General features: G+C 42.5%; 1 protein-coding gene across 1 annotated transcript; it reads right to left on the reverse strand.

The window, feature by feature from the left end:
- Window positions 1–2925: 2925 nt before the first annotated feature.
- On the reverse strand, window positions 2926–7841 carry DEFB108B (defensin beta 108B). Its single transcript, XM_070598369.1, has 2 exons — window positions 7598–7841; window positions 2926–3207 (listed from the first exon to the last, which is right to left on the reverse strand). Exons 1-2 carry the CDS (start codon window positions 7683–7685, stop codon window positions 3044–3046), a joined length of 252 nt encoding a protein of 83 aa, XP_070454470.1. The 5' UTR covers window positions 7686–7841; the 3' UTR covers window positions 2926–3043.
- Between the last annotated feature and the right edge of the window lie 4273 nt (window positions 7842–12114).

A 12114-nucleotide genomic window follows, 5' to 3' on the forward strand; every position in this document is an offset into this window, starting at 1 on the left:
TCCAGAAATAAACCCACACATATATGGTCAACTAATATTTGACAAGGGAGCCAAGCATACGCAATGGGGAAAGGATAGTCTCTTCAATAAATAGTGTTGGGAAAACTGGATATCCACATGCAAAAGAATGAAATTGGACCTTACATTACACCACACACAAAAATCAACTCAAAATTGATTAAATTTAAATGTAAGACCTGAAACTTAAAACTCCTAGAAGAAAACATAGGGAAAAGCTCCTTGACATTGATCTTGGCAACATTTTTTTGGATATGACATCAAAAGCACAAGCAACAAAAGCAAAAATCAACAAATGGGACTACATCAAACTAAAAAACTCTGCACAGCAAAAGAAACCATCAACAAAATGAGAAGGCAACCTACAGAATGGGAGCAAATGTTTGCAGCCATATATCTGACTAGAGGTTAACATCCAAAAGATGTAAGGAATTCAGCAGCAAAAAACAAATAGTTAAAAAATAGGCAAAAGACGTGAATAGATATTTTTCCAAAGGAAAGGATAAGGATATGGAGAAACCTGATGGTGGGAGTGCAAACTGGTACAGCCACTACTGAAAAGAGTATGGAAGTTCCTCAAAAATTTAAAAATAGAACTACCATATGATACAGCAATTCCACTTTATCTGAAGGAAATGAAATCACTATCTCAAAGAGGTATCGGCATCTCCATGTTCACTGCAGTATTACTTACAATAGTCAAGACATGGAAACAATCTATGTGTTCATCAATGGATGAATGGACTAAGGAAATGTGAGACATATATATATATATATATAATGGAATATTATTCAGGCATAAAAAAGAAGAAAATCCTGCCATTTGCAACAACATGGATGAAACTTGAAGGCATTACACTAAGTGAAATAAGTCAGATAGAGAAAGACAAATACCATATGATCTCACTTACATGTAGAATCTAAAAACGAATTGAACCCATAGAAATATCAAGTAGATTGATGTTTCCCAGAGGATGTGGTTGAACGGGTGAAGGTGGTCAAAGAGTACAAACTTCCCGTTATAATATGAATAAGTTGTGGAGATCTAATATACAGCATGGTGTCTATATTTAACAATACTGTATTGTATACTTGAAAGTTGCTTAGAGAGTAGATCCTAAAAGTTCGAACCACACACACACACAAATGCTTACTTGTGAGGTGGTGGATGTGTTACATAACCTTATGGTGGTAATCAATTCACAATAAATATGTATATGAAAAAAATTTGGCAAAGGACCTGAATACACATTTTTCCAAAGAAGATGTATAAATGGCCAACAGGTACATGAAAAAATGCTCACCATCACAATTCATCAGACAAATGCAAATCAAACCCACAAGGAGATATCACTTCATACTTATTAGGATGGCTATTATCAAAAAAATAAAAGATAAATATTGGCAAGGATGTGGAGAAAAGGGAATCCTTATACACAGTTGGTGGGAATGTAAATGGATACAACCATTATGGAAAACAGTATGGAGCTTCCTCAAAAAATTAAAAATAGGACTACCCAACACTTATATATATTATATATGAATATATGATATGTAATGTAATATATAAATAATATTCAGCCTTTAAAAAGAAGGCAATCCCATCATTTGTGACAACATGGATGAACCTAGAAGACATTGTGCTAAGTGACATAATCCAGGCACAGAAAGACAAATACTTTATGATCTTACTTTTATCTGGAATCTAACAAAGTGGAACTCATAGTAACAGAGAGTAGGATGGTGGTTCCTAGGGCTGGGGGCGTGGGGGAATTAGGGAGCTGTTGGTCAAAGGGTATAAACTTTCAGTTAGGAGATGGATAAGTTCTGGAGACAAAAAAAAAAAAAAAAATTCTTATTCTATACTCTTCCAGTGACCAAGGGGAGGCTTTTACAACTTTTCACACAGAGGAAAACTCTAACAATGACAATTTTTTTGCACGAAGCAACTAACACCACCTCTAGGTTGAACAAAATGTTAATATGTGGGAAAAACATTCAGTGCTTTTCATAGGCAAAATGATGTCCCTCCTCCTGCCAGAGATGCCCACATTCTAATCTCTGGAAAGTGTGAATATGTCACTTTACATGGCAAAGGAGATTGAGGTCGAAGGTGGAATTAGGTTGCTAAACAGCTAACCTTAAAATAGGGCGATTATCCTGCATTATCCAGATGGGCCCAATGTAATCACAAGGGTCCTAAAAAAAAATGGAAGAGGGAGGCAGAAGCTGAGTTCTGAGTGCTAGGATATGAGAAGGACTCAAGCCCATTGCTGACTTTAAAGATGGACGAAGCGTGGTTGCTCATGATGCATAGGAACAGCCCACCATTGCTATCTAAACATGGTGGAAGGGAAGCATACAGCTTCCAGAAAGGAACTCAGCCCTGTCAACACCTTGATTTTAGCCCATTGAGATCCATGTCAGACTTCTGGCCTACGGAACTGTCAGATAAAAATTTCTTTTGCTTTAAGCCACTAAATCTGTGGTAGTTTGTTACAGCAGGCATAGGATGCCAATGCAGTGGTTTACGGGATGGAAGGAAAAGCTGAATGACCACGCACAGCAAAAGGTGAGAACTAGACAAAGTCCATGGATCTCAGCTGGAAATCCATGGACAGGCCCAGAGCACTGCCTTTGAAAAGTATGCAGAAGAAATTTTCCTCTATCTGCAAGTCTTCTTGGGCTGCCCCTTGGGAGAGTGGGAGACCACACAAGGTTGCATGGCATGAAGTGGTGCATTTTCCCAGGGGGAAAGGGAAGTAGTTTCCCCAGATGAAGGCGGGAGGGCTGTGGTGCCAGGCAAAAATTATAGGAATGTTACAGAGCCTCTACCCAACCTGGAGCTCACCCAGTTAGAAAGATGGGAACCAAACAGCAATCAAGTGAAAATATACAATATGAGGGTTTTTTGCTAGTTTTGCTTTATTATTTGTTGAGGACTCAATAAGATCCCTATGAGAAAAAAGACAGAGAGGAGGTAGAGAGAGAATAAAACATCCAAACAAAATGCTTCAGAAAGACTTCAACACTCCCTGGGCGTAGTAGGTTCGATCCATGGTTGATTCCCCATGGGCAGGCAGCATGGGCGGCCATTTAGACATCTCCCAACGTGGATTTCCGATTCGATGCAAAATTTCCGGCAGGAGCCATTTGGACGCTCACAGACTTCCTTGAATTTGCCTCTGGCTGCACAGAGAAGAGGGTTGTTGTAAATATTTATTAGTCTCCCTGAATTTTTATTGAATTATACGAGGTAGTGTCTGGAAACAATCTCGTGCGGATTTTTGTTGTTGTTAATTGATTTCTTAAGCCAAGACTTAAAAATTCGCTTTCACACAAAAACTCGGATTTTTTAGCATTCTTGAAAAATCTGGCAACATTGGGTGCGTTTAAGTAAGCTGGTAGCCCTTCCCCCTTTAGAAGTCCTAGGGCATACACACTTTAGCTTCTCCCAGGCTTTCTGACTCCTTGTTGTCTCCCAACACTGATGGCAGAGATCAGCTTTTATTAATATCAGCTTTTACTGCTGATTTTCTAGAGTGGAAGAAACTTTTTAGAGAAGAGAAATCTCTCTCTCTTTAGATATATATGTGCGTGTGTGTGCGTGCGTGTGGGTATGCGTGTATCTTTCAAAAGTGGAACTGAAATATAGATCTAAAAAGATAATATACTTCAAGGAAATTGTTTGAGAAGATATTTTTCTGGGGGAAAGGAACAATTTTCCTACATGTTCAATATGCAAATAGTGTCCACGTCAGTATTTCTTACATCCTGACACTTCACTCACTCCTTATCTCTCTGGCACTGGTCTTTGAGGTTGCAATCCTGCTCCAGAAACCATTGCGTACACTAGGAGTTCTTTTTATGGGCTGAACATCTATACCTGTTAAAAACATTGAATGGCATCTGATTTACGTCCTAATATATTACTGTTCTGAGAATGAGCCACACATGACAAGGTGCTCAGTTTCAGAAGTGGTTTAATTCTGAGCAGTATCCAGATGTAACAAAGTGCACACTTTCCATGAGTTTATTAAGCTGTTTGCCGACAGTGAGAGAGATATCAAAACCAGCACTTCCAGGTTTTTCTGTTCCAGAACAGAAAGGCCAATTCTTGAATAGCTTCAGATCAGTACAGGGCGTTTATACATTCGATAAATGCCTATTGATTCAAATTGAACTGAAATTCAAATGCATTGAATTGAATTTAACTCTTCTTCACCAAGCGATTAGTTAAAGGATATGAAGGTCAAATATGCAACATCATATTTTTACCTAAAATGTGAATTGGGAAATAACATTAAGGGTATTTTTAAAAAATCAATGATCATGCTAAGGGTTGAACACTATGTAGAATCCAGCTGGAATCTGAGTTTTTCATTCCCTGGGCTGTACATCTCTTCCTTTTCTCTGTAACTAGCTCAACTATTGTCTATACAGGCCTCAATTACCTTGGGCTGTCTTTGGCCTACTGCCACTCGAAGGGTCATCTGAGATAACAGAGGTGAAGCATAGACCTGTTTTGTGATAGGTGATAAATCACTCATGAGCATCCCTTTATTCTGGTACTTCTGGCCTTCTGCTGTGGTGATGTTTCCCCACCTGAACTCACTTCTTGAAGAGTTCCTTGAAGACAGGAAGCGCATCTTATTTTCCTCTGTGTGTATATCCTAGAACCTGGCTCAAGTCTTGGCATGTAACAGGTATGCAGTAAATAATTGTGGAAGAGTAGGTTGACATAGAGCTATTGAGCTATTTTCCATCCTGTAGTATGTTTGTGTGGAAATTAGTTGTCACTCTAGGCTCACGTCTTGGAATTATGTGTGCCGTTTTGCTGCAGCTGACTACTGAGCATTCAATTTCCAAATCACAAAGGAGCTTTGTAAAAACGTGATGTACTGTCAGGCGTGTATAAGAATCCAGGTCACATTAAGGGATTTTTCTTATGTTTTTGTTTCTATCATTTCTTTGCTAGTGAATCTTGTCTTTTACATATTGTGGGCACACTGTCCTTTCTTGCTCTTTGCTTGGGAAACAAAAGTTAGAATTGCAATGAACACAATAGCTAATCTTATCTAATTAGTTTTCTTACAGATGAGGAAATGAGACCGAGGGAAAGGAAGCTGCTTGTGCCCTAGTCACCTAGCAATTTAGTGCGGGAGAGGAGAGGGGCAGAGGTGAAGCTGTGTGTCCTCAGCTCCATTCTGTTTCTCCTCTTGCCTCTTTATATCCTCCTCTCCTCTCCCAGACTGCCAAAAGAAAACCTGCCCACGGCCACCAAAGGATAGCAGGAGAGAGCCTGCTCCGCTCCACACCCCCGCAGACTGTGCTGTCTTTATTAGTGTCCCGTTTTTCCTCCTCTAGTCTTGGTGCATTCCATTTTGGCTGTAAGTAATGCTTTGCCTCTGCTTTCTAATCATCGTACTGCTTTTCTTTATTTTGGTTGAGTGACAATGAAAGCAAAAAACGAATTAGTTTGCAAAATTTGGAAGTTTAAAAATTTGAGGGGCTGGCCCGGTGATGCAGCGGTTAGGTTCGCACATTCTGCTTCTCGGTGGCCTGGGGTTCACCGGTTCGGATCCCAGGTGCGGACATGGCACCGCTTGGCAAAAGTCATGCTGTGGTAGGCGTCCCACATATAAAAGTAGAGGAAGATGGGCACGGACGTTAGCTCAGGGCCAGTCTTCCTCAGCAAAAAGAGGAGGATTGGCAGCAGTTAGCTCAGGGCTAATCTTCCACCAAAAAAAAAAAAGAAAAAAGAAAAAGAAAGAAAAGAGAAAAGCATTTTCAAGTTAATTCATAAAGTATTCAGTGAGTTTCTGATATATCAGCTCTTCATAATGGGATGGGGTAGCTTAATTAACCCCCACCCTGGGGGTATAGTTCCACACCAGTCTGTCATGCATCCCAAAGCCCTTATGAAGTGTAGGGTAGTGTATACACTTCACACATATGCAAGTGCACACACATGCACACACAAACACGCACACACAAACTGTTACTGAGGGAAAGATACAGATAAAACCTTGCATAGATGGCCTGAAACACTCTTGTACTGAACTGATCCCATGACTTTCCTTCTGGAGCCTGTTCCTACCATCAGATCCTTTAAGACTAAGTGCCTTAAGTTTTCAAACCTTGTGTTTCTTTTGCCTTTTATCTTTCTGTTGGTCATATTTTATTGCTCTTGTAGCTCTCACTTATGAAACTTCTTCATCTTTGTGCCAGTGCTCTATTTTGGGGGCTTGTTGACTCGTCCCTGGACTCTATAGCAATCAGAGTAACTGGCCTATGACTACTTGGGAGTCAAGAGCCATCATATCTGTTTTTCTTTGTAGCCTACTTCCTAGTGAGGGCCTCAAAGACAGTGGATGCTTAACAAATATCTGATAAACTGTGTCCCCACTTCTAATCTCTCCTACTTCAATTGTTTCCCTCTATTTCTTCCAGATTAGTTCTCCTGAAGCAAAGTTGGAATTGCCTTACAAGCTTCCCCTGCTCCCAAACCTGAAGTACCATCTACCCATTAGCAGTAAGCAGTCCTTCAAAACAGATTTAGACAGGAAAGTCTGGACTCGCCAAGAATACACACGCCTCTCATTATATTTTCTGCTGGAAATTTTGGGAAGTGTCCTTTTGGAAACCACATAAAGCCAAGCAATCAGGAGTTCCTTAAAATGTAAGAGGATTGTCCACATTCACACATTTATGACTTCCCAGCTCTTGCGGCCCTGAATTCTCAGGAAAAGATAAGAAGATATTTCACTTGATATGGAGCAATAAATTGCCTAATCCTCCTTGGATCTACATGTCCAAGAGTTATAGGGAATTTCCTGATCTATTTTGGGTGTCTTGTCACTTTGGTAAAAGCAAGGAGAAGCACCCACCTATATCTGTGCAGGTACCTTACACAGTGATCCATGTTTGCATGTGAATGCAGGAGGCTATGCTCCTTTGCGGTATCCTCTCTGACTCCAGTGTTTAAGTTCTCCTTTAGAAGACTAGATGTTGAAAAGGAAGAGGAAAAGCCAGGGGTTTGGATGAACCCTCAAGGGACAGAATCTAGCCTGGGGGAACCAACAGTATTAATGGGCAATAGGTTGGAGATTTTGTAGATTCAGAGGTAGGCTTTCAAGGAAACCCCCTCAGCAATCCCTCTACCTGGGCTCCTATAGCTTTGGCATAGCTCTTATGCCAGCATCTCAGGATACTAACTTTTGCTAAAAGTAAGTAGAGGCATTTTGGAGACCAAGATTTAGTAGAATAATGCCTCATTTTTTGTTATCTAGATCTAGAAACTGCTAGTAAACTTGCCTAATTAAATTCATCTTTAGTGATGGAGCAAAGGTTTTAAGCACTTGAAACACCCCTGACTTCATTTCCTCTAACTGAGAGTTACTATGGACAACTAAGGAGTCAGGTGGCTGCAGGTCTCTCAGCCAGGGAGCCTTCCAGATTTCCTGTGAGACCCTTCCTCAGGGCATGAGTGATAGTGACTTTGCTCTGAGTACTGGATCCCCATAAGGCTGCAGGCATTCTACTCTTACCAAAGCTTTAGTAAAGTTTATTTTGTTACCTGGGAGCACATGGCTCATAAAGAAGAGAATGGTATAAAGGAAGACAGCAATCCTCCTGCCTGAAGAGAGGAGAAAGCTTGGCCGCATTTCCAAGAGGCAGAGAAAACTTCCGTCTGCGGTTCTCTAGCGCCAGCGGAATGTCTTTGTCTGGATAATAAGTGCCCTTCTGTACCTCATTAGGGAGATTCGTGGATGGAGGTGTTCTATGCAAACAGAACGGCCTTCATAAGGAGACCGAGAATCCTTGTTTTGTTGGACACTCAGTTCATTAGGAGGATGTGGGTGCACAGTTTTGACCAGAAAACATTGTTAGATGGGAACATGAACTACAAACACCTTGGCAACAGATTAAAGTTTATGAGCAAAGAGCTATTTATATTAAGTTACAATGAGTCAGGCTATGCTGAGAAACCAGTCGGTTTAGTTAGCGACTAGACATTTTGTTAGTGAATACTTCCCAGGCTTTATAGCTCTACTAATAATTAATCCCTCCACTCACTCCTGGCCTGAAGGCCTCCAGTGTTTTGCTCATGGTATAGTGCTTACCACAGTGTATGTTTGCTCAACGTATCTTTACCTCCACCACTAACGTGTGAGCTTTCTACTTGCTACAGCCATGCTTTGCTCCTCAGAGCTGAGGAGGAATTTGAATCATGTGGTTATTTACTCTCAAATCCTCCTCATCAAGTGAAACAATGCAGAGCAGTGAAATGCCACTGAACATGGAAGCATGAGTTTTGGATTAAGCTCTAATTCCCTAGTCCTGCTATGAACTAGAGGTATTGACATGGGCTGGAAAATTGTCAATAGCACCTATATAGATTTAGATCTATTGAATCTGGATGGGGGGACTCTCCTTCATTATTGTGCATAAAATTGACTGGGAAAGTTGCTTTCAAATGCAGACATTTAGACTCACTCCAGAAAATTTTAGTTTCCTAGGGTGGAGTGGAGCCAGAAGTCTGCATTTTTAACAGATTTCCCAGGTAATCATTCTGAAATTTATTCTGGAATACACATCGGAAAATATTGATTTAGATCATCTCCAAGCTTCTCCTTCTGGCTCTACTATTAGAGTATGCTAAATTCTCTTCTCTTAGTATAAATCTCATGTTGGGCTGTTATAACTGTGAACAACATAGAGTGTGTGTGTGAGTTGTGTGTGTGTGTGTGTGTACACATGCACATGTGTATGCATTGCAGGAGAGTGAAGCATACACCTTAATCCATGCAAAATTAGATTCCAGTTTTATAAAGAATACTCAAGAATTGTCCTGGGTGATTAATTAAACTGACAAAAGCGATCTATTTGGGAGAAGACTATTACTGTAGCAGTGACTAGATGAGGCTCCAAACTAAAGCAATGTGAGTGTAAGGAGAAAAGGGAGGGAAAAGGTTTGAGATACAAATTATAGGGGCATAATGACATATAGAAAGAAGGTGAGAGAATATGAGGAATCCAGTATTTTTTTTTCTAAAGATTGGCACCTGAGCTAACAACTGTTGCCAATCTTCTTTTTTTTTTCTGCTTTTTCTCCCCAAATCCCCCAAGTACATAGTTGTATATTTTAGTTGTGGGTCCTTCTAGTTGTGGCATGTGTGGATGCCACCTCAACGTGGCCTAATGAGCAGTGCCATGTCCGCGTCCAGGATCCGAACTGGCGACACCCTGGGCCGCCGAAGCGGAGTGCACAAACATAACCACTCGGCCACGGGGCCGGCCCCAGGAATCCAGTATTTTTAACCTGAATGTCTAAGTAAACAGTAACAACATTTATTAAGATCTGGGATAGTAAATGAAGTTCAACTGGTAGCCAGCCTCCGAAATGACTCTTAAGGATCTCCATCCTGGTGTTTATACCCTTGTGCAGATTCCTTCCATACCGATGAGGGCTGACTTCTGTAACGAACAGGATTTTGCAGAAATGTTGGATTGTAAGTTCTGAGGCTAGGTCATAAGAGATATTACAGTTTCAGTCTTATGTTTTTGAAACCTTCACTATGGGTCAAAGCAGCTTACACTTCATGAAGATACTCAAGCCTTCTTTGGAAGTGTCCACAGGGTAAGGAACAAAGCCCTCTTGTTAATAGCCACATGACTCAGCCAACTTTTTTTTTTTTAAAGATTGGCCCCTGAGCTAACATCTGTTGCCAATTTTCTTTCTTTTTTTTACCTTCTTCTCCCCAAAGTTCCCTGGTACATGGTTGTATATTCTAGTTGTGAGCGCCTCTAGTTGTGGTATGTGGGATGCCGCCTCAACACTGGCCTGATGAGTGGTGCCATGTCCACGTCCAGGATCTGAAACGGTGAAACCCTTGGCCACTGGAGTGGAGCGAACTAAACCACTTGGCCACGGGGCTGGCCCCTGAGTGAGCCATCTTGAAAGAAGATCCTTCAGACCCAGCCAAGCCAGGGCTGGCAGATCCCAATCTCCTTACCTTCCAGTACTGCTCCAGCATTTCTCTGGTACCCAAGGAAACATAGAACATTTCCAGAGGCTCAGGTGGGCTTTGTAAACTGCTGTCCCTTTGCATCTATTTCAGAAATATCAGGTCCTGAGGATAGAAAATTCTGCAAAGACTCAGGTGGGCAGGAACCTCTCTCCAGCCTTCCAGGAGGGCAAGAGCGCTTCCTGGGTCCCTGAGTTGGCCCAGAAACACACTTTCTCTGACAAAACTCCTGAAACTGATGAGTTTCCTGAAATGTTCAAGTCCGCTCTGGAGGCGAGGATGAGCTCAGGCTGGCAGGGGAGATTCGCGGAGAGCATCCCTCTCTAGTCTCAGCCTCTGGAAACATTTAGAAGTACCCTCGAGGGCCCAGTGACCACTTGTCCCAGACTGCAGGCCAAAGCGAGGCCATCCCTGCCCTGCCAGAGTCACCGCAAAACTTTCTAAGTCAACTCCGGGGCCCAGAAACCGCTCCTGACTGCAGGGAAGATGGCGAATAGCGTCTGTGACCCTCCTGAGACTTGGGCAATTTTTCTAAATCATCTCTGGGGGCCAGACCAGGGATTCCTACTTGGAATGGTAGGGGAGGCTGTCCCAGGCCCACCAGAGCTCCCTCAAAATTTGCTAAGGAGCTGCTGTGCGTCTGTGACAAAGGGTGCACATGGAGGTGTCCTGTGATGACTCAGGTTCTGGAAATGGTCTAAGTCCCCTTGAGTATACAGGGAAGGCTTTAGCTGCACTGAAAGGCATGGAAAGGGTGACCACCCTCCTGAGCAACACCAGAATTCTCTTGAATCTTCCAGGGACCTGGAGGAACCACTGCTGCCGGCCCGTGTCGCCCCCTGCTGGCCAAGGAGCACAGAAGCTCATGCCCTCCGACTGATGCAGGCAGAGATAAGGAACCTAGATGTCGTCACCATAGGGACCCTGGCAGATCAGATGGCAGAGGGCAGGCAGGTGGAGAGGGCTGAGGTAGTGGTGGGTTTATAGTTCCATGAAGGCAGTGCTTCCGCCTGCAATGTGAGATGCATGTGGCTCTGGAGTCCCTGCCTTCCTTGCAGGGAGCCCCACCCAACCAGCCATCTGGCCAAATCACTGAAAGCTGCTGAGTGTCCTTCGACCTCTGCCCAATATTCCTCTCCTCCAGGGGTTCATACATGAGTCCCTGTGCTCACCCATGCCCTTTGGAGAATTGTTTATCGTTTTTCCTCCTGTGGCTCAAGTTTGCAATCATGGAAAACATTTCATGGTGCAATCCTAGGACTTGGCCTGCAAACTACCCCCATGTAGCCCAATAGCAGTGGCTTGTTATTCACTTAGAGGAATCTGTACTATAATCTCTGCATCCTTAGTTTAATAGTACCATAATTATTAAGATTATTAGTATCTATGCTAATTTATGCATCATCATGATAGTTTGGGTTGTTATATTTTTATTATTGCCATTCTTATCTCGGATCATTTTTGTGGTGGTTATGTAACATTGAATAGTCTCTCTATTTATGAAGGCTGTTTGATTTACTGAAGGTGATTATAGACATGCATACATGCAGCTGCTCCCAGGTTCTCACTCTCTCTCCTGGGTGTCCTCGTATGACCAGAGCCTCTGGACATATTTAGCAGTATTCTCGAGGACCCAGCAACCACCTTTGCTGGCCTGCAAACCCCAGTGAAAGTGTCCTTGGCCCATCAGAGTCACCAGAGAATTTTCTAAGTCAACTCAGGGGCAAAGGATCTGTTGCTGCAGGCATGGACAAGTTGTAAATGATGGCATGCCTGAGACCCCTCTGTAGGCAGGGAATGGTTCGTGATGTCATGGAGTCCAGAGGGATGCTGGCCCTTGATTTTCCTGAGCCCCTAAAATTTGCAAGTCCCCTGGAGGTGCCATCAACCTCTTGTTCTGGCCTTGATGACTCAGCGAGGGAGTCCTTGAACTGCCAGAGCCATCACAAAGTTTTCTAATTCTACTCACGGTTGTAGGAACTGCTCTTTCTCTCCTGGAAATTATGGACAGATTATCTACACAAGCATGTGCCTCCTTAGAATTTTCCATGTTGGCTCACAGCCC

Source organism: Equus przewalskii, chromosome 28 (genome assembly GCF_037783145.1).
Source record: "Equus przewalskii isolate Varuska chromosome 28, EquPr2, whole genome shotgun sequence".
Classification (NCBI taxonomy): Eukaryota; Metazoa; Chordata; class Mammalia; order Perissodactyla; family Equidae; genus Equus; species Equus przewalskii.